The 27,054-nt window shown below is 36.5% G+C and overlaps 1 protein-coding gene across 2 annotated transcripts in view; it reads right to left on the bottom strand.

Annotated features, from left to right (window-relative positions):
* WASL (WASP like actin nucleation promoting factor) overlaps positions 1-21,848 on the bottom strand; it is a 66,892-nt gene extending 45,044 nt beyond the window's left edge. For both annotated transcript variants that reach the window (XM_031665211.1, XM_031665212.1), the window contains exon 1: positions 21,134-21,848. In XM_031665211.1, coding sequence (XP_031521071.1) covers positions 21,134-21,244 — 111 coding nt within the window. In that variant the 5' untranslated portion in view covers positions 21,245-21,848. The remainder of the gene's footprint in view (positions 1-21,133) is intronic.
* Positions 21,849-27,054: the final 5,206 nt, after the last annotated feature.

Here is a 27,054-nt window from a genome sequence, read left to right as displayed (position 1 = left end):
ATAGTCAACACTGACCAGCTGACTAATAAAAAAAGAATAAACGTGTGCAATAACAGAGATGAATCTCAGAAACATACTGAGGGAAGAGGCCAAAACAGACAAAACTAAGCCATCATGAGAGAAATCAGAAAGTGATTGCAAAAGGTGGATGAAGATGGGAGAGAGGCAGGAATTAGAAAGAACCTAACTGGTTAGAGTCCCAAGGGAACTTTTTTGAGGTATTACAGATATTCTAAACTTACTTTGGGGCTATGGTCATACTCTCTATCATTTGTCAAAATTCATGAAAGTTAATATTTAAGATCCATGTATTTTATTATACATAAATTATACCATAATTTCTTAAGCGAAAAAAAGAATCTTAAGATGAAGCATTAAGGCAAAACACCAAAAACACTAACGACTTATGTTTGACACACTTCATTTCATGGTAGCTAGATAAATTAGAAAGAAAGTTCTTATTAACAATAAATATTAATGTAACCTTACTTGCTTTATTTGAAAAGAAATGTATCTCACTTTACAAGGGAGACAAGAAAGCTTAATTGTAAAATTTACTGCTGTATTCATCATCTCAGGCATCCACTTTCATTTTCAAAGTGATATGTCTCTAAGACTCTTACAAAAAGCGTGGACAGCATTCAGAAAGATGGCATTTTAAAATTCAGAGTACTTAATGGAATTAAATAATATAAAAAAAAACTCAACACATTTGTTTAACATTACCTGGGGACTGGACACTTTCAAGAACTACAAAGAAAACACTAGACTGTCATTATAAAAGGTACAGATTATTGGAAAATGCAATTTGGCAAGGCAAAAATTAAATTTAAAACCGAGCAAATATATTTCTTAGAAATTGTCATAAAAGAATAGATCAAGTCTGGTGAAGACAGATGAAGAGCATGTGTGTGTGGCCTGCAATATTATGTTAGGGAGTAAAAAGGTAGAAAGGGAAAACAACAACCCAACAACTGTCCATCTCTAAGAAATTCCTAATTCCATAAATGTGTCCACTGATAATGGTATACTTACTGACAAGAAACAAGGTCTATGAAACATTAACGTCGGCCGGGCGCAGTGGCTCACACCTGTAATCCCAGCACTTTAGGAGGCCAAGGCAGGTGGCTCACGAGGTAAGGAGTTCGAGACCAGCCTGTCCAACATATTTGAAACCCTGTCTCTACTAAAAATACAAAAAATTATGGTGGTGGTGAGCGCCTGTAATCCCAGCTACTTAGGCTGAGGCAGGAGAATCACTTGAACCTGGGAGGCAGAGGTTGCAGTGAGCCGAAATCGTACCACTGCACTCCTAGCCTGGGGGACTCCATTATATATAACTGGTGTTAGTCGTCTGGAGACTCTGTCTCAAAAAACAAACAACAAAAACCCAAACCATTAATGTCTGTGCCTGTGGATGTGTGTTTGCTGAGAGTAAGTACATACACGTGTAGTTATTCAATAATTCATGTAAGACAAAACCTAGGAGGATTTGGACAAAAATGTTAATAAGTGTTATTTCTGGGTGGTAAGGTTTATAGATGATTTGCACTGTCATCATTATTACTCTGTGAACTGCCTACGTCTGCAGTATCTGTTGGAAATATAATGCAAACTAATAACCAGTTTCAATTATTTTGCAGCCAAATTGTAAATCAAAAAGTGAAATTAATTTAAATAAATTTTATATACTGAATATATTAAAATTATACCATTTCAACATGTAATCAATATTAAACGAAATAGTTTACTTTTTTTTTTGTACTAGGTCTTAGAAATCCAGTGTGTATTTCACACTTACTCAACATCTTAATCTGAATTAATTACATTTCAACTGCTCAATAGCCCATGTGACTAGTGGCTACCAAGTACCGTAATGGACAGTGCAGGACTAAGTCTTTAATAATCAGCACTGTATTTTTAATGAGTAAGACACAGTATTTTTTAAATAAGTCACTTGACGGCTATCAGAGCTTTTTCCAAAGTCTCACAGCTGTGTATTACATAATGTTTTGGATTACTCCAAACTGTTCCTAGCATTCCATGGAAGATTCTTGTTTTTGGAAATGAACAGGTTGATGTAAAGTTATGGAATAAAGAGATACAACATAAAAATCAAACTACAATGTAGTACTAAAATAAGTCTTCCTACAGATATGTATGTGGGTGTACACATGAAGCCAATCCCTAACTTTCAGATTTTCTAACAGTGAATTTCTGACAGTTAAATTCAATAGTTACTGACCATACTATGAGCATTACTTTGAGCTCCCTTAATATGAAATTATGATAATTAGGTGTATGTTTAATCAAATAAAGTTAAAAGCTTCTCAAACTTTCTTAGGTCTTTCTCAAAAATAGGAAAAAGATAATAATTAGTAGCATTAAACAAGGCTTAAAAAATTAAGAATTCATTCTGTGTGCCTTCAATAAACCTAAAAATTCCTATTGGAGGAATTTTCTCTCCTGTGGAGGAAAAAAGTCAAGAATTATCTTGGATTTCGCTTTAGAAATCATGCAAACAAGGAGAGAGTGGAGCGAAAGAGTGGAGTGAAATATTTAAAGTCCTGAAAGAAAAAAAATACAACAACCTAAAATTCTGTATCCAGCACAATTATCCTTCAAACATGAAAGAGAAATAATTTTTCAATTGAAAATTGAAGAAATTTGTTACCGATATGTCTAGCAAAAAATGTTTAAAGTTCTTTAGAGAAAGAAAATTATATAGAGGTCAGAAACTTGAATACACATACATACAGAAAAAATATTGTTAGAGAAGGGATAAATGGTAAATATATTTTTTTCTTTTTAATTGATCTAACAGATAATGGTTTGATTAAAATAAGAATAGATACAATGTATTCAGTGATTACAGCTTTTAGATAAATAAAATTAATGACAGTGGGGAGGGATGGGAGGAAGAAAATGGGAATATTGTGTTCTAAGGTACCTCCACTATTCAAAAAGCACTAGAGTATAATTTGAAACTAGACCAAGATTAGTTGTACATACATATTGCAAACTACAGGGTTGCAATCACTTAAAAAATTGTAAACATAAGTATAACTGCTGTTAGAAAAAGAGAGACAATGGAATCACATAAAATGCTCAATTAAAACTGAAGAATGGAAGAAGAAAAAAGACTAAGGACAACAAAAACAGTTCCAGTTGATATTAATCCAACTGTCAATAATCATATGTGAATGGTCTAAATACACCAATTAAAAAAAGACTGTCAGAATGGGTTAAAAAATAACAACCCAACTCTATATAGTCTACAAGAAACCTATTTTATTCATTTCCAATTTTTATTTTAGGTTCAGGGAGTACATGTGCAGGTTTGTTACATGGGTAATTTCATGTCACAGGGGTTTGGTGTACAGGTGATTGTAACCCAGGTAATCAGCATAGTATCCCACTGGTAGTTTTTAAACCTTCATCCTTCTCCCACCCTGCCACCCTCAAGTAGGCCTCGGTGTCTGCTGTTGTCTTCTTTGCATCCATGTGTACTCAATGAAGACACCCATTTTAAATATAAAAACACAGAGATTAATTAAAAGCAAAGGGATAGAGAAAGACAGACCTTGCTAACACTAACTGAAGGAAAGTTGGAGCAGCTATATTAATTTCAGGCAAAGTATGCTTCAGAGTAAATATGTATACACACACATACATATATATATATATGCACACACACATCAAGGATAAAAAGGGAAAGCACCTAATGATAAAGGGTCAATTATACAAAAAGACATAACAATCTGTAATATGTATGCAGTTAACAATACAGTGTCAAAATACATGAGGCAAAAGCCCACATAACTACAAGGACAAATATAGATAGATCCTCTATTTTAGAGACTTCGACACCCCTCTATCAGTAATTGACAAGTGGGCAAAAAATCAGGAAGGATAGAACTGAACTGCACAGCACCAATCAACTGGATCTAGTTGACATTTATAGAATGCAGCATCTAACGACAGCACAACACACATTCTTCTCAAGCACATATGGAACAATCATCAAGAAAGACCACATTTTGGGCCATAAAACACACCTTAACAAATTTAAAAGCACAGAAATCACACAAAGTATGCTCCCAGATCAAAATGGAATTGAACCATAAATTAGTAACAGACAGGAAAATTCGGAAATATTTCTAAACATACTTCTAAATAATTCATGAGTCAAAGAAGTCTCAAGAGAAATTTTAAAATATTCTAAACTAAATTAAGATGAATATATAACTCCTGAAAATGAGTACAACGCAGCAAAAGCAGTAATGTGCTAGAAAAGAAAAAGGATTTAAAATCAATAACCTAAGCATCTAACTTACAAAACTAGAAAAGACCAAATTAAACCCAACGTTAGCAGATGAAAAGAAAAAAAAGAATTATAGCAGAAATCAATGCAACTGAAAATAGGAAATCAATACAGAAATGAAAGTCAATAAAACTGATAAGCTTCTAACCAGCTTAATCAACAAAAAAGAGAAAAGACACAAATCACTAACATAAAAACAGATGAGGCGGCCGGGCGTGGTGGCTCACACCTGAATATCAGCACTTTGGGAGGCCAAGGCAGGCAGATCACAAGGTCAGGAGATCGAGACCATCCTGGCTAACATGTTGAAACCAAAATTTTAATTTTGCATTAAAAATACAAAAAAAAAAAAAAATAGCCAGGCGTGGTGGCGGGTGCCTGTAGTCCTGGCTACTTGGGAGGCTGAGGCAGGAGAATGGCATGAACCCGGGAGGCGGAGCTTGCCACTGCACTCCAGCCTGGGTGACAGAGCAAGAAAGACTCCGTCTCAAAAAATAAAAAAATAAAAAATAATTAAACAAAAGAAGAGGCCTATCACTACTGATCTTCCAGACATTAAAAGACTAACAAGGAATATTTTGAAAAACTCTATGCCTACAAATTTTAGTAATCTAGATTAAATGGGTCAATTCCTGGAAGACACAATCTATCAAAATTTACACAAAAACTAGCCAATCTGAATAGGCCTACGACTATTTGAAAATTGGATTATTAATAACTTTCCAAAGCAAAAAACACCATAGCAGATGGTTTCACTGGTGAATTCTAAACATATGAGGAATACATGATACAAATTTCTCTAGAAATAGAAGCAGAAGGACTACTTCGTAACTATTTTGTAAAGCCAGCATTAAGCTAATACCAACACCAGACAAAGACTTAACAAAAAAGGAAAACTGCAAACCAGTATTTCTCATGAACAAAGATGGAAAAAAATCAACAACATATTAGCAAATTGAACCCAACAATATATAAGAATTATACATCAAAACCAAGTGAAATTTATTCTAGGTATGCAAGGTTGGCTCAACACTCACTCAAAAAATGTAATCTATCATATCAACAGGCTAAAGAAAAACCAAATGATCATATGAACAGATACAGTAAAAGCATACTCCTTCATAATAAAAAAAAAAATCAAGAATAGCAGGGAACTTCCTCAACTTGATAAAAGCATATCCATCAATAACCTGCAGCTAACCCCATACTTAATGGAGAAAAAGTAGATTATTCCTCCCCTAATACTGGGAACAAAGTAAAAACGTTTCCTCTCACCACTCCTATTCCATATTATTCTAGAAGTTCTAGCTAATGCAACACAATAAACGGTATATGGATTGAGAAGGAAGAAATAAAACTGTCTTTGTTTGCAGATGACACAGTTATCAATGTAGAAAATCCTAAAGAACCAAAGAAACAAAAAACTTCTGGAAACCAATAAGCTTTTATATCAAGCAAGGTTGCAGCATAACCGAAGTTAATACGCTAAGTCAATTGCTTGCCTGTGTACCAGGAATGAACAATTAACACCTGAAATTAAAAACACAGCACTACTTACATTAGTACCAAAAAAAATTTCTGTATAAATCTAATAAAAAAGTACAGGATCTACATGACTACAAAATTTTGATGAAAGAAATCAAAGATGACCTAAACAAGAGGTATTTCAGGTTCACATAGGAAAAAAATAACTGCTCAAATGTCAATTTTCCACAAATGGATCTATAGATTCAATAGAACCCCAGTCAAAATCCTAGTTATTTTGTGGATATCAAAAAACTGAAAGATAGGGAAAGGAAAAAGACTCAGAATAGTCAACACAATGCTGAAGAGTAAGAGTAACATCACAGGACTGACACTACCTGTCTTCAAGACTTACTATAAAGCTGCAGTAATCAGGCAGTGTGGCCTTGTTGAGAGAAAACACAAATAGACAAAATAGACTGGTGGCCCAGAAGTAGACCCATACAAACACAGTCATACGATCTTTGACAAAGGAGCAAAAGCAATCCAATAAAGAACTGATAACAATCTTCTCAACAAGTGGTAAAAAACTAGACATCAACATGCCAAAAAAAAAAAAAAATCAAATCTAGGCACTGACCTTACAACTTACACAGAAATTAACTCAAAATGGATGAAAGATCTAAATGTCAATTGCAAAACTATTAAGAGTTCTAGAAGAGAACATAAGACAAAACTTGGGTGACCTGGGGGTCGGTGATGACTTTTTAGATATAATACCAAAAACATAATCAATCCATGAAAGAAAAAGCTGATGAACTGGATGGACTTCATTACAATCAAAAACTTCTTTCTGTGAGACATTGATAAAAGAATGAAAAGGTAAGCCATAGACTCAGATAAAAATACATGTGAAACACACAGCTGACACAGGAATTGATTCTGAAACAGATAAAGAACTCTTAAAGCTCATCAGTAAGACATAAACACACCCAATAAAAAATCTGACAAAGGACTTGGACATCTCACCAAAGAAGACATACAAATGGCAAATAGTCAAACGAAAAGACGGTCAACATCATATGGCATTAGGAAATTGAGATATGACAGTAAAACTATTAAAATAACTAAAAATCCAAAACACTGGTAAAACCAAATGCTGGTGTGAATGTGGAGCAACAGAAATAGGGAGGCAGTCTGTAAAGGCTACATACTGTATGATTCCAACTATACGACATTCTGGGAAAGGCAAAACTATAGAAAATGTTAAAAAAAAAAAAATTCAGTGGGTGCTAGGATTTCGGCAGGGAGGGGCAGGAGGAATATGCGCAGTGCAACGTATTTTTGGGGCAGTTACACTATTCTGGTGTGACACTGTAATGGTGGACATGATGTTATGTACTTGTGAAACCAAAACCCAATGATCTGTACAAAAGGAAGACTAAAACCTAACGTCAACTACAAACTTTAGTTAATAATAATGTATCAATACTGGATCATCAGTTGTAACAAATTTACCTAATACAAAGTGTTATTAATAGGAAAAACTGAAGAGGGAGTAGGGAAGGAGACGGAATATATGGGAACCCTCTGCACTTTCCGCACAATTTTCCTGTAAATGTAAAACTGCTCTAAAAAATACGACTATTTCATTTTTAAAAAATGCAAGCCAGCTATCCATATTGAGCAAGCAGTCCTTCAAATATAAATATAAACAAACAACCAAGAATAATAAGACAACTGAGGAAAACCAGCAGCAAAGAGTAGAGGGACTACAATGAATACACAGTGCAAGTGACTTGACCAAAGAAAAGAAAAAATTAATGGGAATTTAAAAAAATCTATCTGCATCTTCAGAAATGTTAAGTATTATTGTAAAGAGCACACAAAAGAGCAGGTTGCTATTAAAATAGATCAATTAGCAATTATACAAATGATTTCATGGAAAATAAAAAAAGTAACTTCTTACCATCAAAAATTCAAGACTGATAAAAAGAGTCAAGGTAAATTTTACAAAATCTGGCATTCAATCAAAAATTGCCAAAAAAAAAAAAACAAAAACAAAAACAGGAAAAGATGATCAATAGTGAAAATAGGAGTAAAACAAAAACTGACTCAGATGATAGCAGACAGGACATTAGAACAGTTGTTGTATCTGTAGTCCATAGATTTAAAAATGTAGCTAGAGCAAAGACTGAACATGTATTTAAAAAACACACAAATCAAACTTCTAGAAATGAAAACCACAATGTCTGAAATGAAAAATACAGTGGATGGTTTTAATGGCAGATATTGTAGCCAAAATATTTGTGAATTTAAAGGCATAGCAACAGCTGCTATCCAAAAAAACACAGAAAAGGAAAAAGTGAGGAGGAGGAGGAAGATGAGGAGGAGAGGGAGGAAAAAAATGCTGTACAGCAGTAACGTATGGGACAACTTCAAGCAGTCTAATATATCTGAAACTCAAGCCCAATAGGGCCAGGGAAAGAGAAGTAGATACTTGAAAAAATCATATCTGAAGTTTCCAAATCTGATGTAAACTTAGCTAAAATCCAGCATGATAAAGAATAATAAAACTGCACGAAGGCACATCATAATTGGATCCCTTCAAACTAGTAGTAAAGAGAAAAATCAGAAAAGCAGTCAGAGAAAAAAAGATACATTATGTACGGAAGATTAAAGAAAAAAACAACAGCAGATTTCTTGCCAGAAATAATGCAAACCAGAAGATACTGGAGCAGTATCTTTAAAGAACAGAAAGAAAAACCTATCAACCTATAATTCTATACCCAGAGAAAACTACTTTCAAGAATTGAGATAAAATATAGACTTTTAAGTTATGTCAACCTGAAAGAATTTATAAGTAGCAGACCTGCACTACAAGAAACATTTTAAAACAAGGAAAGAAAAAAATAGTTATCCTTCTCACTGAAAGAAAATGATACCAGAGAAATACCTAGATCTAGACAGAAGAATTAAGGGTACCAGAAATGATAACCAAGTGAATAAATATAAGGTTTTTTCCCTTACTATTTAAATGTTTCTAAAAGATAACTGAATCTTTACAGGAAAAACTATAAAAATGTATCATGGAATTTATAACATTTGTAGAAGTAAAATACATGGCAACAATACAGCATAATAGCCGGTAGGGTACATCACTGGATGATAGGTATTTTTCGGCTCCACTGTAATCTTATGGGACCTTATTATATATGTGGTCCATCACTGACTAAAACACCATTATGTGATATGTGACTGTAACTGGGTATTATTTTGTACTTCAAAAAACAATGTTAAAGAAATGGGTAGTGTATATATAAGAAAAGTATAAAACTATAGAAGAAAACAAGAAAATAATAAAATAAAATCTTGCTTTCCAATGGAAAGCCTCAATATGTCAATTCTTCCTAAATTAATCTACAAATCCAATGTTACTCCAAGTCAAATCGAATGTTTTTTTGGTAGAGGATAAAGCCTTAAAAAAAAAACACTAAGCATATGCATATTAAAATAGCCAGAAAATATTGAAGAGTAATGAGAGACTCTAATCAAACTGTAGCATGATTATGAAGCGACACTAATTAAAATCCAGTGTACTGGCCAAGAAATAAACAAATGACAGAAACAGAAGAAACTTCAAAAGTAAGTCTAAGACTTAGGGCTGTCTAATCTTTTGGCTTCCCTGGGCCACATTCAAAGAAGAATTGTCTTGGGCCTCACACAAAATACATTAACAACAGCTGATGAACTTTTTAAAAATTGCAAAAAAACCCTCATGTTTTTGTTTTTGTTTTTTTTTTTTTTTGAGACGGAGTCTCACTCTGCCGTTCAGGCTGGAGTGCAGTGGCCGGATCTCAGCTCACTGCAAGCTCCGCCTCCCGGGTTGACGCAATTCTCCTGCCTCAGCCTCCCGAGTAGCTGGGACTACAGGCGCCCGCCACCTCGCCCGGCTAGTTTTTTTGTATGTTTTAAGACTGTACATGAATTTGTCTTGGGCTGCATTCAAAACCGTCCTGGGCCACATGCAGCCCATGGGCCACAGGTTGGAAAAGCTTGGTCTATGTACTCCTAGTAATTTAGTAAATTATAAAAGCAGCATTTCAGCCAGGCGCAGTGCCTCATGCCTGTAATCCCAGCACTTTGGGAGGCTGAGGTGGGCAGATCATGAGGTGAAGAGATCAAGACCACCCTGGCCAACATGGTGAACCCTGTCTCTACTAAAAATGCAAAAGTTAGCTGGGCATGGTGGTGCATGACTGTAGTCCCAGCTACTCAGGAGGCTGAGGCAGGAGAATCGCTTGACCCAGGAGGCGGAGCTTGCAGTGAGCAGAGATCGCGCCACTGCCCTCCATCCTGGGTGACAAAGCAAAACTCCGTCTCAAAAAAAAAAAAAAAAAAAAAAAAAAGCATTTCATATGGGTGAGAGAAAATAAATTTCTCAATAAATGGTGTTGGGACAACCAGCCATTTACAAAACTAAAAAGCTGGATTTCTATTATATTCACTTTCCAAATTCACTTCCAGAAAGATTAAAGATTAAACGTTCAAATAAAACCATAAAAATACCAGAAAAATGTGAGTAAATATTTTTGCACTTCTGAGTTAGGGAACTTGATATTATAATAGAAAGATTACTCCACTTAACTACAAAAATTGTTAAACCTGTACAATGACCAAAACCAAATACCTGTTAAAAGATAAATGACAAACCACAAAAAATACTATAATATAGAATTATTATCTTTAACATATAAAGTGCTCCTCCAAGTCATTAAGACAAAAACAAATGATCCAATAGAAAATTGGTCTAAGGACAAGAAGCAGCAATTCACAGAAGAAATATAAATGGCCAAATGACATGAAAAGATATTGAACTTCACCAAAAACTATGAATTTAACAAAAAGATGTTTTCACCAGTGTGAGACTGTCTACAGGGAAAACTATTACACCCGTTAATAGAGGTAAATAAATTACACATAAATATAACTTGATACAGGCAATAATATATTAATAAAAAGGATGCAACAGATATAAACATGGAAATATATTATATATATTAATAAAAGTGAAAAAGTTAAGTTGCAGAACAATATGTATACCATGTTTCTAGTAAATTAAAGAGAGTAACACTTTAGCACTTAGCCAAAGCCATCCTTTTCCAATGCTGGCCAAGTAAAACATTAGCTAGACTGTTCACCTTCACAGATCTAATTCCACTGCCACAGCCGCAATAATCAACACTAGAGTCCAAAGCTCTAGTTCCTACTATGAGGTTCTGTTGTCATCCAGAATTCACAAGCCAATTAAATACTGCCAATTAAATATTGCCAATTTTTTCTTCACATGTTTCTGGTATTTAGCCTTGGAATGACAACTAGATTTCATCTATCGTGAATCTGGACAATTGATAGTGGTCACCTCTAGGAATACAACAGGCAGTCAGAGACCATGTCTGGACTCAGTAGGAAAAAAATGCTGTGATTGTTGGTATCTGCCATGGACACACAGATCAAGGACTTAGTCCTTTTATTTTTGCTATACACAGATCAAGGACTTAGTCCTTTTATTTTTGCTATACATCAGGTCCAATCTTTTGGTTTCCCTGGGCCACATTGGAAGAAGAATTGTCTTGAGTCACACACGAAATACAGTAATACTAACGATAGCTGATGAGCAAAAAAAAAAAAAAAAAAAAAAAAAAACCAAAAAACAAACAAAAACAAAAAACCACCAAAAAAAAAAAAAATCTCACAATGTTTTAAGAAAGTTTATGAATTTGGGTTGGGCCACCTTCAAAGCTATCCTGGGCCGTGGGTTGGACAAGCTTGCTCTAGAAGCTGCCACAATCCAGGTTTCTTAGTCAGATCTGATGTGCTAAAGTAGTAAGAAAGAAATTTAGTAAACAATAAACTACTACTCAATTATTTCTATTATGAATAATAATTTCCAATTTTCCTTCTCCAGATCCTTCCTATCTTGAAATTTCTTGAAGGAATCTTAGTGTTTCCTTACTGTCTAGGGAATAAAGTTCAATCCTTTGAAGTTCAAAGGTCTTCCAAAATCTAGCCTCAATTTACTCTTCAAACTTACCATCCACTATCTGCCCAAGCAAATATCATTCTCAATTCTAGCCAACCAGTCTCCTCAATACCTCCTACAATTATATACATATTTTCTACCCCAAACTTTGGTTTACACATTTCTCGATATAAATACTCCCCAATTAATGATGGTTCTACTTAAAATTTTTCAGCTTTACAATGGTGCAAAAGCAATATGCATTCAATAGAATCCATACTTTGAGTACTCATGCAACCATTTAGTTTTGTACTTTCAGTATGGAGTTCAATAAATTATGTAAAATATTCAACACTTTATTATAAAATGGGCTTTGTGTTACATGATGTTGCCCAAATGTAGGTTATTGTAAATGTTCTGAGCACATTTAAGGAAGGCTACGCTAAGCTATAATGTTTGGTAGGTTAGGTGTGTTAAATGCATTTTTGACTACAATATTTTCAACTTATCAGGACATAATCCATCATAAGTAGAAGAGCATCTGTACCTGATAAGTTGCTTCCTTGTTTCTGACATCAATTCTCTAGGTTATTTAAGGTTTTTTATACTCAAGTCCCACAATGATATACCTATCTCTCCTCTCTATTATTCAAATCTTTTATACATATGTGTGTGTGTGTGTGTATGTATGCTGGTTTAGAGCATATATCTTTTTGTGCATAATTTTTGTCTTCCTCAGCTATACAGTGAATAACTGAGGGGTAAAACCTGGATTTTCCTTACCGCTCCCTCATAATCCAAGATACTGGGAGGGTGTCATGTGCTCAGTAAGTCCTCAAGACTTGACTATGTTTCACTAATAAAAATCATTTCAGTTTCTAACTAGCGCATGTATTGCATGTATTAGTAAAGGAGTTGATTGATAAGACATATATATCTCATACATATGTCAGATATATCTCATATATATTATCTTATATATATATCTTTCATTTGATCACATTTTCTTAAGGGGCTTTTCTGTATTTACCTCTTTAACATTACTCTATATTCAATTATTTGGTCTCTATAAAAAAGGGTTACAATTCCTCTACCATGCATTAACTCCAAAGTGTTTCCTAATTAGTTTTACTCTCCTATATGCTATTATATAAATCTCTAATACTTCTGAGACTACTAACATAGACACAATAAATAAGATTTTGTATTATACTATATTTATGAATATGGTTAAGTATGCCAAATGTCTCCTAATTACTAAATACTTAATACAGCTGGTCCTCAAATAACATCCTTTTGTTCAACATCATTTTGTTCAATGTCCTTTCATCGTAACTTTTTTTTTTTTTTTTTAAGAGACCAGGTCTCGCTATGTTGCCCTGGCTGGAGTGCAATGCCCTCATCATGGCTCATTGCATCCCTGAATTCCTGGGCTCAAGTGAACCTCCTGCCTCAGCCTCTGGAGTAGCTGGGACTACAGACATGAGCCCACCACTACCAGCTACTTTTTCTTGTAGAGATTAGGTCTATGTTGCCCACGGTGGTCTCAAACTCCTGGCCTCAAGTGATCTTTCTGCCCCAGCCTCCCAAAGTGCTGCGATTAAAGGTGTGAACCACCACACACAGCCCATTATTAACTTTGATGAGAAAAGAAAATCAATTTCCAGCTGGGCCACTATCTGTGTGGAGTTTGCAGGTACCCTCCATATTTACTGGGTTCTCTGGGTACTTGGATTTCCTCCCACATCCCAAAAATGTGCATATTAGGTTCACTGGTGTGTCTACATTATCCCAGGATGAGTGAGTGTACAAGTGAGGTGTGGGTATAGGTATGAGTGCACCCTGCGATGGGATGATGTCCTGTCCGGGGCTGGTTCTTACCTTGTACCCTGAGCTGCCAGGAGACTGAAGTGAAGTAACTGGGTAGATAATTGTCTTGTTTTTATTACTCTTTCTTAAATGTGTTACAGCTTACATTTATTTCATTAATTAATATTAGAAGTGTTTTTGTCTTTATTTAGATACTTGGTGATATTTCTGTGACCATAAATATGCTATAGAAACTTAACTCTTGTTTATATCAATTACCCTATGGTAAAACTGGTTTCATTATGTGTTGTTTCACCTAAAGTCACAGTTTCCAAGAATCTATGAATGATGCTAGGTGACCTATGAGAATTACATTTATAGTATATCCTATTACTGTGACTATGAATGTATAACTTGTTTTGTTTCTAGAACCTTTAGAGTAAGAGTGAACTCTATTAACAAAACTATGACTTCCAGACAGAATAAATTGTAACAAAGCTCAACTCTTACCTGCTCTTTTAAAATTTGTTTTTCTACTCAAAACTAGAATGGGCTACCATTATACTTCCATCATTTATTTTAAAAATCTACAGAATATGGACAAAAGTGAAATAAACGAGACTATTACATGCATGCATTTCCTTAGGAAAATCTTGTTCTTACCAGTTTTTACAAAGACTTATAAAAAATCTTACTATAGAAGACTAGAATACTGATGTACATGGTAGGAGTTGCTCAGCAGCAAAACAAGTAGAACCCGGCTACTCTGTACTTTGGCCAACACTTAAGCAGCTCCAATTCTGTATGTTATGAGGAATCTTGAATGTCCTAATCAAACCTGCTCTCTAATCAAGACTTTATTTCTAGACTTTACAATTTGATTTTACTCACAGATACAATTTTTACATTCAAAGATAACTTTTTTAAAAAATGGATATTTTAAATAAAATCCCTACAACTGTCCACAACAGAAAGATGGCCAAAGAGTGACTGGCAGAACTTGGTGTAGGAGACACTGTTCAGAGGGCCCAGTCACATCTTTCCCTCAAGAGCTGTGCTTTCTAATACCCAGAGTACAGCCAAGAACAGAAGTTAAATAAGCAAGAAAGACAGTAAAAGATAAAACCCAGTCCTTCGCATCTTAAAAGGATGCCTAATTTAGGCATTCATTTGGGTTTCAGAAAAGTTCTGTCAAAGGTTCTAGTGTCTCTTGGTATGCGGTTTCAGGAATATAAAATTCACTAATAAAATAAGCCGTAATTTCAGCATGTTGTCTAGTGCATTAAAAAAAAATTTAAGAAAGGCAAGATTATTTTAATTACACGAATGAATCCCCATGGTAATCTCAATTTTGAACCAGTCTCTAAAATAACCAAGTCAATTCACTATAACTATTCAGTCTACTACTTAAACTAAAAACCTACGTTTTTAATGTTGGAAAATAAGCAGTAACGTGCAACACCTATCATATCACTAATACAATTTCATCCAGATTTAGGATTCTAGACGGAATTGGTTAACAAAAGGGAAATTCTTAAAAATAATTCCATCTTAATCAAAAAAGCAGTTTCTAACAACCCAAAAATACATTATAATTACAAATAATAATTCTAAGTTAGATAAAAGTTGATAATTCTATTACTAATGCCTTTTTATCCTGTTCACTCTGCTATTTTAAAAGTGAAATGCCTATTAAATTACAATGCTTAGAAAAAGGTGAATTAAAAATGGGAATTTTCAGTGAAATAATTCAGGATTATCTACCTTCTGCTTAGATATATGCTATATTAGTCTCTGCTGTGCGAAACAAATATATGCTAGAGTTAACATTAGGCCTGTTCTCTCCCTGCTGGAGTCCCTGTTATCTAGAATAGTTAAACTGATTAAGCATTAAAGCTGGAAAGACTGTGGAGTTATCTTGTCCAACTGCTCATTTTCAAATTAGAAAAGTGAAGTTCAGGAAGGGAGAAATGACCAGGCACGGTGGCTCACACCTGTAATCCCGGCACTTTGGGAGGTTGAAGCGGACAGATTACCTGAGGTCAGGAGTTCAAGACCACCCTGGCCAGCATGGTGAAACCTTGTCTCTATTAAAAATACAAAAATTAGCTGTGGGTAGTGGCACATGCCTGTAGTCCCAGCTGCTTGGGAGGCTGAGGGAGGAGATTAACTTGAACCTGGAGGCGGAGGTTACAGTGAGCCGAGATTGTGCCACTGCACTCTAGCCTGGGCAACAAAGCAAAACTCTGCCTCAAAAAAAAAAAAAAAGGTCAGAAATTCCTGTTCACATTCACAATGTATAGTAGCAGAGCATGGACTAAAATACAGGAACTCCTAACTTTTTCATCAGGACTCCTTTCTTCCTCTTCAATTAGCAGCCAGGGAGACTTAGGCTGCCCAGACACTCCCCAAAGAGATACATTCAAGCTGTTTCTTAACTTTTAATTTACACACTCTATAATTAACTGGCTTTAAAATTGTTAATGTACCTAAGTCAAAACAAATACAACACAGAGTTGAAAATTTTACTCTAAATCCTCCCTGCCAGTAACAGGAAATCTAAACTGAGCACTAAATAGTATTAATAACAACCTTCTTTCATATGCTCCTCCAAACTCCCCGAATACTTTGTGTCATGGACTCTAAGCATCTTCCATAATTATTGTATACTCTTTGAAATCCTTGACTAAGCCCATTTTACAAATCTAGACATGAAGGCTGAGACTAGTTAAGAAATTTGCCTGTATTATAGAGCTAAGAATAAACAGAAACAAAATTCAAAATCCAACTGTTGGACTTTTCTGAATCTCTTCTTGTGCTTATAGCTACGCTGCCTCACATACATTTTTGTGCTAATCTTTTTCCTCTATACTAGACAAGGGTATCTTGTCATCTTTGTATATTCCAAATCCAGTGAATTTTAACTTTTATTTTTCCTTACTACTCAAGGTGAAATACATTCCCAGCCTAACCTTTCCACCAGTAGTGCCTTACTCAGGCCATCATCAACACAATGATCCTGCTAAGCATATCCTTCCCTCTATGCCTATTTAAGAATCCCTACCCAAAAGGTCTGATTCAGAACAGAAACAAACTACTGTTAGACAACTGTTACCACCTATATTAGTTCAGCAGCAGAACTAAACCATTTTGGTCACATAATAAATGAAGACTAAAGTCCAGATACCATGTACATTCAAAACTGAAGGCCTTAACAACCTAATCAAGCAATGAGAAATGCAGAACAAGCTCCTAAAAAATAAACAAGTGAGCAATTAAAATTGTTCAATCAATCAATAAGTATTCACTGATCTGTGTGCTAGAACTTATAAAAATCACAGAAGACTACCGAGGCATAAAATCTATCTCTAAGAATTATATATAGAGAATGAGGAAACAAAAAACTAAAGAAAATAAGCAAGTTAAAACAAGTGCTGAGGAAATAAAGGAAATAAAGATTAAAGTTGATTTTAAAAAATGGCTTAAGTATCACTAAATCTTGAAAAAACCAACCAGGTGAGTATGGCAGGGAAAGATAATGCTCAATAACATTATCAACCCCAATCCATATAGACCAGAAATGGCTGTAGAGATGTACTTTAATGTTTTACTTTTCCCTAATCCTTAGTTTCTCACTTATTCAGGACTATACATGCTGAACTCCACTTAGCAAAATTGCACATACTCTTTATATAAAATTAATTGAATCACACTACATGAAAGGCAACAGATATAATTACAAAACAAGACCTAGTAATCTTATTTATAACCTTCTTAAATAGTTCTCCCTTCATAATACTACCAGCTAATGAATGGCATCAGAACTATTTATGTAAAAGTACATATCATGTATTTACATATCACAATGAAATCTCAACTTCCACAAAATGAATTTTGTGGTAAAACAAAAGATTTACTGATGATTTGCCTCCTTCATGAAGCCAATCACCAATCCAGAGTCTCATTAACATTTAGGCATATTTGCAGTGAATGAAAATAAAAATATGTTTCTTTCTGCTGGTGGTTATAATGCCTGCCTTTATTGAAACTCCCTTCCCTCACCTTCTATATATAACTGGGACTAATTTCTGCTGGAGACTTTAATTGTTCTTGAATTCCCAAAGTACTCTCTTAATTTGGGCCCTCATCATATTTCACCTGCACTACTATAAAACAACTATCTGATTTCCCTTGTCTTTCCCTCACAATCCTCAATCCACGTTCTATACTGCCTCCACCTTTCCCCTGAAAATTTTCTAAGTCAAATATGATCTTGTGAGTCCCCCTTAAAGAGTGCAATACTTCCTCAACTGTATCTCCTTCTTAGTTGTGAAATGTACACTGATATCTTAAGCGGTCAGAGAAATGCTGTACTAAAAGAATTTGATTTAACTTAATTGAGCTTCAATTTGCAAAATATAGACCAAAAATTGAAGAAAAATCTATTAAGATTTCCAATGTGCTCAAGGATTATCCTATCAGACGTGGTCTTCAGCAGTGGTTTTCAAACTGTGATATACTTTAAAATCTTCTGTTAAAATTGTTAAAAATAGACATGTCCAAGCTTCACCTCATATCCAGTGATTCTGAATATTATCTAGGAATTGGGTCTAGGCATATCCATTTCTCATAATCTCCACAATGATTCCAATGCATACCTAAATCTGAGAGCCCAAGCAGAAGCCCTCCTTGCTCCCTAAGAAACCTAATAAACTTATTAGTAGGTCTCCTAACTTTTCAAGTTGTTTCATACCTCTCATCAGCCTAGGGAGTACCTGTTTAAATATAAATATTCAGTTACCCATTTTAACAAGCTTTTACTCAACCTCTCTCCCCCCATTCTCTCCTTTAATCCCCTAAACCTTTATAAAAATAGTTTCCACATATTTACACACAATCTTAATCCACACAACCACCCATGAGATAGTATCCTTCTTTTACACATGAGAAAACCAAATCTAGGATAGGAAGCTTAAGAAACTTATCCAAAGTGACCCCCAGTTTGAACCCATATTTGCTATTACAAAGCCAAGACATTTTCTATTGTGAAAAGTAGCCTCTTACACATCACTCTGAAGCACTGACTTATTTATCAGTTTACACGTTTCCCTTTTTAGACCTAGTAAGCTCCCTGAGGACAAATTTCAGCCCTTCTAGATTTTTGACCTCAACATTTAATCAATGCATGTTTGTTGAATGAAAGAAGATACGAAGCTCCTCCAGAGCTAAGACTGTAACTGCTTCTGTTTCATTTCTTGAATTCTTAAATAGAGCTCTGAGTACTCTTCTGCCTAACACATTTGGTCTGACCTGTAAAACTTACTGCTGGATTTATTATGAGACAATGTATTTCGGTAATGTTTTAAAAGACAAAAAAAAACACCTGCATAATCAGCAAAGGGAGGAAAAGATTATTTCAAAAATTAAAATATCACTCAACTCTCTATTAACTAGGGACTTCAAATTTTGAAATTAGTATATGCAACGACTTATCCTACAAAAGCAGGCAACTGACACAGTGTGGTTTTTAAATGACAGAAATGCAAAAGGTAAAGTTAATTAATAAAAGATGGCATAAAGAAATTAAGCACTGAATACTGACAGCCTATTCAGCAATCCACTTACACTAACCAACGTGCAACATCATTTTTCCCCATCACAGTATTTTTCCCCATCTGCCATTTTTTGAAACCAGTAAAACTATAGGTAAGCACAGGACAATTACTATACTTGTGTATAAATGTAATGTTCTTTCTGCGTAAAGTTAATGTGTGTGGTATGTAGAACACAGTACGACTACTTCCTTTTTGATACAGGTTACACAGCTAATCTACTAAACCAACAACTGAATTTTTTTTTCATTGGAGGTAACATTCAAAGTGCTGGAGATTTTCCTAAACTGAACATATGCAAACATTAGTGGTGCTTTAAGAATCTTGTATTTTAATTAGTTTTTGGTGAAAAAGGCAAAGTGGTTATTCCTTTAACACCACTTTTGGAAATAAATCGGTAACAAGAAAAAAAAAAACACCCTTCTAAAACAACATGATGTAGTGGAAAGTACCATGGGATAGGACTAGGCATGAGGAGTCCCGGTTTTCTGGTTCTGGTTACATCGTTAAACTGTTGTATGACTTGGGCTCACTGGATCAGTTTTCTCATTTGTTGAAAAAAGTGTGTGTATGGGTAGGGGCTTAAAGTTGTTACCCAAAATTCTCGTTTTGAGCCACTCCTCTCGTTTCATCCTTCTAATCACGAAACTCAATGTTCCCTAAGGTCTAAGTTCCGAAATTTGAAACACATCTGAAATTGAATGGAACGATTCAATCTCCAACCGGATGGCACAAGATACAAAGGGTGGACTCCTACGAAGTTAACAATTAATCCAAGAACTTTCCAGAAATTGTCTAACCCTAACTTCGTAAAGAAGCAGGTGAAATCTGGTTTGGCATACCTAACATTAAAGGAGTTATAAAATGGTATTGCTCTGTAAATTTCCGTGTTTTCTGGATTCCAGTGGCACATACTCTGCAGGTGCTAGCAAACAAAGTGGAGAGAAAGAGACCCAGCCAGGATTTCAACAAACCACACTTCAACCCAGCACCGCAGTATGATTCCGACAAGGCCTATACCACAGAGCAGAACCTCCCCACCCCCAGAAGTGCCAGCAGCCAATGTAACGAATGCTTCCGTCAACAACACACATTCCCCTTCCCACAGCAGAACTGCTCGCTCCCAACCGGCCATCTGGGGTTGGAATTGGCCGCACAGCACCAAACTAAGAATCATTCTCGGCCCCAAAAACCAAGAACTACCAGAGATTGAGGTTTCCCTGCGCATGGCTGCGGGAAGAGCAGCACCCCCTCCCACCAATGGGGGAAAAAATCAGTGGGAAGGAGAGTAGAAACCAGGCCTAGACAAGGTTGCTGGAGAAATAAATCTTGTTTCTCTTTAACGAAGAGCAGTAACATTTTTTTACCCTCTCTAATCTGAAGAGAGCCCAGGCTCTTGCACTCGACTTCATTCCCTCCTGGAATCCTAATGGGAGAGTGAAAACCACCTTCCTTCCCCGACCTATCCACTCCTCAAACCTGGCATTGTTAAGGAAGGTACCCCCAGATCCAGCAGGAGGAGGTGACGCGAGAGCTAGAACAAGGGCCCAGATTCTGGGACCAAGCGACTCTTGCAAGAAAATCCCCTTGTGGCCTGAGAGTAAAGTTTTAACCAGCAGCCAGGGCGCGGACCGAGGCCCGGCCAGGCTGGAGGACAGGCCTGCGGAGGTGACACTCCCTTGTTCCCCAAAGCTCGGGGAGGCGGCGCCCGACCGCCACAGCCCGCACCCAGGGAGCAGGGCGAGGGCGCCGACGAGGGGCCGGGGCTGGCGGGAGGCCTGGCCGACAAGCGGGACCCTCCCCGCGCCGCTCCCGCCTCCTTCCCCACTCCCACTTCCCGGCCCCCAAGTCCGGGCCCGTGAGGTAATGTCAGGGGTGGCGACGCGGTTCTTGTCCACTGACCACACATTTCTTGCCGAGGAAAGTGAAGAGGGACTCGTTCTCCTGCGGGGTGAGCAGCAGGGACCCCACGTTGGTGACCCTCCGCGGCGGCTGCTGCTGGACGGAGCTCATGGTTTCGCCGGCAGGGTTGGGAGTCCAGGGCCGTCTCCTCCCGCGAGTGGGCGAGAGCTCGTTACCCCTCTCGGTGACAGGGGCGGGGAGAAGCGGAGTCAGAGGCGCCACATCTCGCAGCTCCTCCGGAGCGCGGAGGAGGAGGAGGTCGAGCGACGCAGGCGCCGACGGCGAGCCACCTTCGGGCCGCGCTGAGAAAGGGAAGCTCCCAGCTCCCGCCCGGCCAGGATAGGACCGGATGGTCGTTGTCCTCGCACTCCAGCGACTGCGCTAAACTCCCAACTCCTCCCCGAACCCTCCCGCAGCGGCGGCGGCGGCCGCACAATCCAACATGGCAGCGGGGACGGGCGAGACCACAGGACGGAGGGCGCGGGGGAGCGCACCGGAAACGCGCGGCCGGGGCCCGGGAGGAACCCCCCCAACTCGGCGGCGGGCCTCGCCGCGCCGGCCCGAAGCCACGCCCCCTTCCGGCCGAGGCGCGGACCGCGCGGAGCTAAGTGGAATTCCGGTTGGCTCGGGGCGCAGGCTTTCAACTTCGTCCTCTGGCTTCTGGCGTCTCGGCTCGTCGGTTGGGTACCCAGACTCAGCTACTGCTGCTTGAAGAGAAGATGGGTGGAGACTCCTCGCCGTCGCTGCGCCGCCGCGCCGCCGGCCTTCCTTGGGCGGACGCACACCTTTGCGAAGCCTCAGTGAGGACCCAGGGCCCGTCCTTGAAATAGCTCTTATTTCTCAGGCGCGGCAGCGTGACGCTCGCTTTGCGGGTCCGAGAGGCCTGCGATCTGAAGACTGAAAACTGGGGAAGAGGTGCTTTCCCCTATGCTCCTCGCGGGCTTCGCTAGGAGCCGCAGGTGCCTGGGATTTTCTCAAACTTTGTCCAAACTTCAACTGTGGGAGTGGAGGAACAAACAGGCCTCTCCCAGAATTGTGAAAGAGATCGCCCTGATGGATGTAACAAAAACAAATGCACTTGACTTCCACCGCCTCCCTGGCGTGTCACGTGGGCTTAATGTATGTGTCATATTTAAATTCAAAGTATTTTCTTTTAAGGGCCCTGGACACATTTTTTTTCCCCTGTATCGTGAATTGGAAAATAGCCCAGGATATTAAAAGTTATCTAAGATAACCCCCTTTGTTCTGTAAGTACTAAACGGCTTAAAATGAAATTTTGGAATCTAGAGACAATGATGCAGACTGCAGTGAGCTATCAAATATGCATGTCACTGTTCACATTAAACATTTTTGTTGCATAAATTCATGTCTGGTAATTGCTTAATTCCAATAAACAAAAAAGTTATATGTTAAACAAGACATCTATAACAATTACACTTTGGTAAAACTGTTGGATGTTAACATCTCTGATAGCGCCAATAGAAATCTCTGATGTACTAACCAGACTGATAAACCATTATCATGCACTTTGAAAATAATTATAAAGTATTAAAATTAAAGCTGTCCTTAATGAAATAGGCTGAGCAACAATAAATTTACAAAGGAAAATAAGATTGGATAGCCTTGGGAGGTCTCACATAAAATATGGAGATTTCAAAGTTAAACTTGATTAATAACGTTAGGGTAAAAAGTGAATTAAAGCAACAGGACTATTTATAAAATAATTAGATTTAGAAAGCATTAGTAGAAATGGAAGCCTGGAGTTGCTTCTGAATTACAGATCTAACAAAGCTAGAATCTAAATCAGTTTGTCTTTTATCAAAACTGCAACCCCTGTAAGTTGAAAGCACAGTGACAAGAGAAAGCATTACAAATTCTTGAGAAATAGTAGAAATTAAAGCTCTCCTTTTCAAACCTGTGAGCAAGTATAGTGCCAGAAGTTTAAGATTCAGATAAACCCAAGTTGTAGTTCTTGTTATGAATCTTATAACCCAGTGGACTTTGGACAGATTACTTCTCTGCGTCTCAGTTTCCTCATCTGTAAAATGAAAATAATTTCTGTTTCATACAAGTATAATCTAAATAGGGATAATTACACCTACTTCGAAGTTGTAAAATACAAAATTACAACTAGATAGGTGTAAGTTCTAGTGTTCTGTAGCACTGTAGGATGACTGTAGTTAACAATACTATATAGTTTCAAATAGCTAGAAGGATATTGCATGTTCCCAAAACAAAGACATAATAAGTTTCTGAGATGATAGATATGCTAATTACCCTGATCTAATCACTATACGTTATATGTATTGCAACATCACTGTGTACCCCCATAAATATGTGCAGTTATTGTCTATTAAAATTTTTTTAAACTAAAATTATAAGACATTAAAAAAAGATATCATATGTAAAGTACCTGATACATAATGATTACTCAAGTATTAGTTGTCGGCCACTGACAGTCCTTGCCTATGGTCTGTTCTGCTTTCCCTGAGCTAAGGGATCAAGACTTAATATATGTATTCTTACCTTGTTTTAAGTCTGTCTCTTCAAAAACTGTACTTCAAATTTACAATTGTACATAATTTTTCAAAAATATAGTGAAGAACTTAATAGCAGAATTTCTGATTAGGCCATATATTATGCCAAATAAGTTACAGATATCCCAGTATGCCAAAATAAAACTTTTTAAAACTGTAAATCCAGAGATAGAATCCTATTAGCTTCTAATTAATAAAAACTGAAAGATTAGCAAATTTTATGTTAGAAATACCAGCTTTTAGAACTTGTAGACCACCAAACTATTTTGAAGACAGGAAAGAGTAGTGGGAGAGGGCTGTGGGGGAAAAAAAAAAAAGGCCATGTGATGATAGGTGAATGGACAGTAGCTGCCTTGAAGAATCTATCTCATTCTGAGAATCACTGAGTTCCAATCATTTCACAACCTCTTACTAGCCTAGACTATCTATTGTTTTATTGATTTTCTTTTCTTTCAGGAAATTTTATGACTTATCTAAATGCAATTTTTCTTTTACTATTTGCCCTTGTTCTGTTTCCTTTAGACTTGGAAAATTATGACCACAGTAGACTTTTTTCCTCAGGTCCAACCTTTCTTTAATTTTCTCCAAATTTTTAATATAATCCTTTGTCCACAAAATTGCAATTTAAGTTCTTGTCTTCTACCCTCTATTGTTATTTTTGTTTTTCTCTGGGCTTTTTCCAGCTCTTGATGTGGAAAATGTAAGCATGAACATTTCACTGGAAATATGACTTCCTTACTCATTTAAGCCTGTGAACAAGCAATATTTGGGGATTCCCCCCTTACCATACATAAAGGATTCTATTTTTCCATATTCATCCTGAAACCAAGCAGTACTAGCTGTTTTTGTTTCAAAAGTTTTAGCAAGTCCTTTCTTTCATTTTTGATAGCATATCCGCTGTTTGGCAGAACACAAGACATCTTTTCTGTCTGTTTTCTTTGGCAAGTTATTTCCTTATCTCAAATTCTTTTTACCCAGTTTGAGAGATTGGATTTTATCCAGGACATAAGCATTCTGTTTCCCTTCAACAGAGTATCTTGAAGTTTGTAAGCTCAGTTAAGAAGACTAGGGATTTTCTCTTAATATACATATAAAATGCATATGCTAGAAATACCAGCTTTTAGAACTTGTAGACCACCAAACTATTTTGAAGACAGGAAAGAGTAGTGGGAGAGGGCTGTGGGGGGAAAAAAAAAAAAAAGCTTTATTAAGGTGTATATGAATATAACCAAAAAAAAAAAAGGCAATTCATACATTTCATTTCTTCCATTCGACTTCCCTTACCTCAGCTAGAATCTAATCTAGTACTTCATTTTCTTCTTTCTTTCTTTGGTATGATCTTTTAAGGTAAAGCCCTCATTTCAACAGAAAACATTAGGGTAGCTCATTATGGAAATGAGGGCATATTTTCAGATACATTCCTGCTGTTATCCTTATGGGTACTTTGCAAGCTTCTCTTGTTATGGTTCTTTGTTATATATATTTCTTCACAAATGTCTTTGTTTATGTACTGTTACAAGTCCTCTGAAACACCCTATTCCCCTTGCTAATGTTAATAATTTAAAATGTAGTGACACCCTTTACTGTGGGGGAATATAAAGGTGGCTGAATGCACACGGCATTCAGCAGCCATTGTAGGCATAATTGCTGCTTGGCTATGGCAGAACTGATTTGTAGAGACAGAACAACAGCAAATCTGAATATTGCAAATCTGGATTTGCAGACCAAGTGCAGGGACAATGAGTGCTACTTCTCCCATTCAACCTCCACAAATGTCATGTGTTTAAAATGTTCATCTTGTAAAATATCTCTGCACATCTTTATGTAAATGTTGCATATAGCAATGCTTACAAGAATTTGTTCTAGTACATGTTATCCCAAGTTAAATGTTAATTGTTTTCTTTTTCATCAACTAAAATCTGAAAAGGAAGCTAGCACACCATTTTTTTTTTCTGCCTCTCGTTTTTAAATTCATTTTAACTACAAACCTCTTTGGGGCTTTCTTTTTTAGGAATAAACAGTTTATTTACAAATCATTCTGATTTCTTATTGAAGTTAGTGGAAAATTGAACATTTATTCATGCTACAAAATTACCAGTGATAGTTACTACCATTATATGACCTAGTCTCCAAATATCTAGTACTTACCTGTAATCAAGAAATGATTTGAAGAGCTAAGTATGTTATAGTTTCCAGGATGCTGCTTACTGGTTTTCTGGCTGCTCTTTAACTTTAATGAATATTCACTGGCTTATTATTATTCCAAATGAGACAGGAACAACATTGATTCCTTTATTGTAATGTGCTCAAGGTCAATCTACGTTATAAATGAGTAGGCAGGTTGGATACTTCGGAAAATTTGAAGATGCCACATGTCCCCATTACCACATTGACATTATTGGGGTCAAGGATATGGTCTCTGCTACCACATAATGTTTTTAAAATCAATTATTTTTATGCAAATGATAAATGCACATAATTTAAAAAATCAAATAGTAGTACAAAACTTAAAACAGCATAAAACAGAAGTTACATTCTTGTACACTTTAACTTTATTGGATTTTCCCCCCTCAATAATTTGCTTAAATTTTCTTTCTTTTATTTCTTCTATATTAACAACTATAAAGTCCTTCCTCATATTATTTTCCACATAATCAAGTGTATCAGGAATCTATTAGACTCACTAATTTTAATCAGAGACCTGTCTCCCAAAGCCATCCATCATCCCATGTTAATCTGTACTGTTGCAACACGGCTATTGTCTGGAATTTTATTGAGTTACTATCCTGGGATTTCCCTTCATCTTTCTGTGTTAGACCCTCTGTTTCTTGGAATCTATGTCATCCATCTTGATGTACTCCCTTGTTTTGATAGTGTATATCCTTTAGTGGCTTCCTAAGAAAAAGTGAATAGGTAGTAAAATTTTGAGACCTTGCATATCTGATAGTTTTATTCTAATCTCACCCTTGATTAGTTTAACAAGGTAGAATATTTCAGGTTGAATACCAGTTTTCTTCAGAATTTGAAGGTGTTATTTTATTGATTTCGAACTTTCAACATTGCTGTCGAAATCTGAAGTTATTCTGATTCTGATCTTTTGTATGTGACTCTATGACCTCTAAAGGTTTTTAGAATCTTCTGTTTGTTTATGGAATTCTGAAAGTTGATGATGTACCATAGTGGAATACTTTTACATTTATTGTACTGGGTATTCCAAAGGCCCTTTTTTTATCCAAAAACTCATGTACTTTAGTGCTAGAAACTCTTCTTTTGTTATTTTCATATTTTTCTTCCCCTTAATTTTTTTTCTTTTCTCTTTCTGTAATGCCTGTTGGTCAAATGTCAGATTTCCGTACTCACTCTATACAATTAAGAACTATACCC

Source organism: Papio anubis, chromosome 4, assembly GCF_008728515.1.
Source record: "Papio anubis isolate 15944 chromosome 4, Panubis1.0, whole genome shotgun sequence".
NCBI lineage: Eukaryota > Metazoa > Chordata > Mammalia > Primates > Cercopithecidae > Papio > Papio anubis.
Note: the sequence above shows the minus strand (reverse complement) of the source record. Positions and strands in the feature narration are given on the sequence as shown.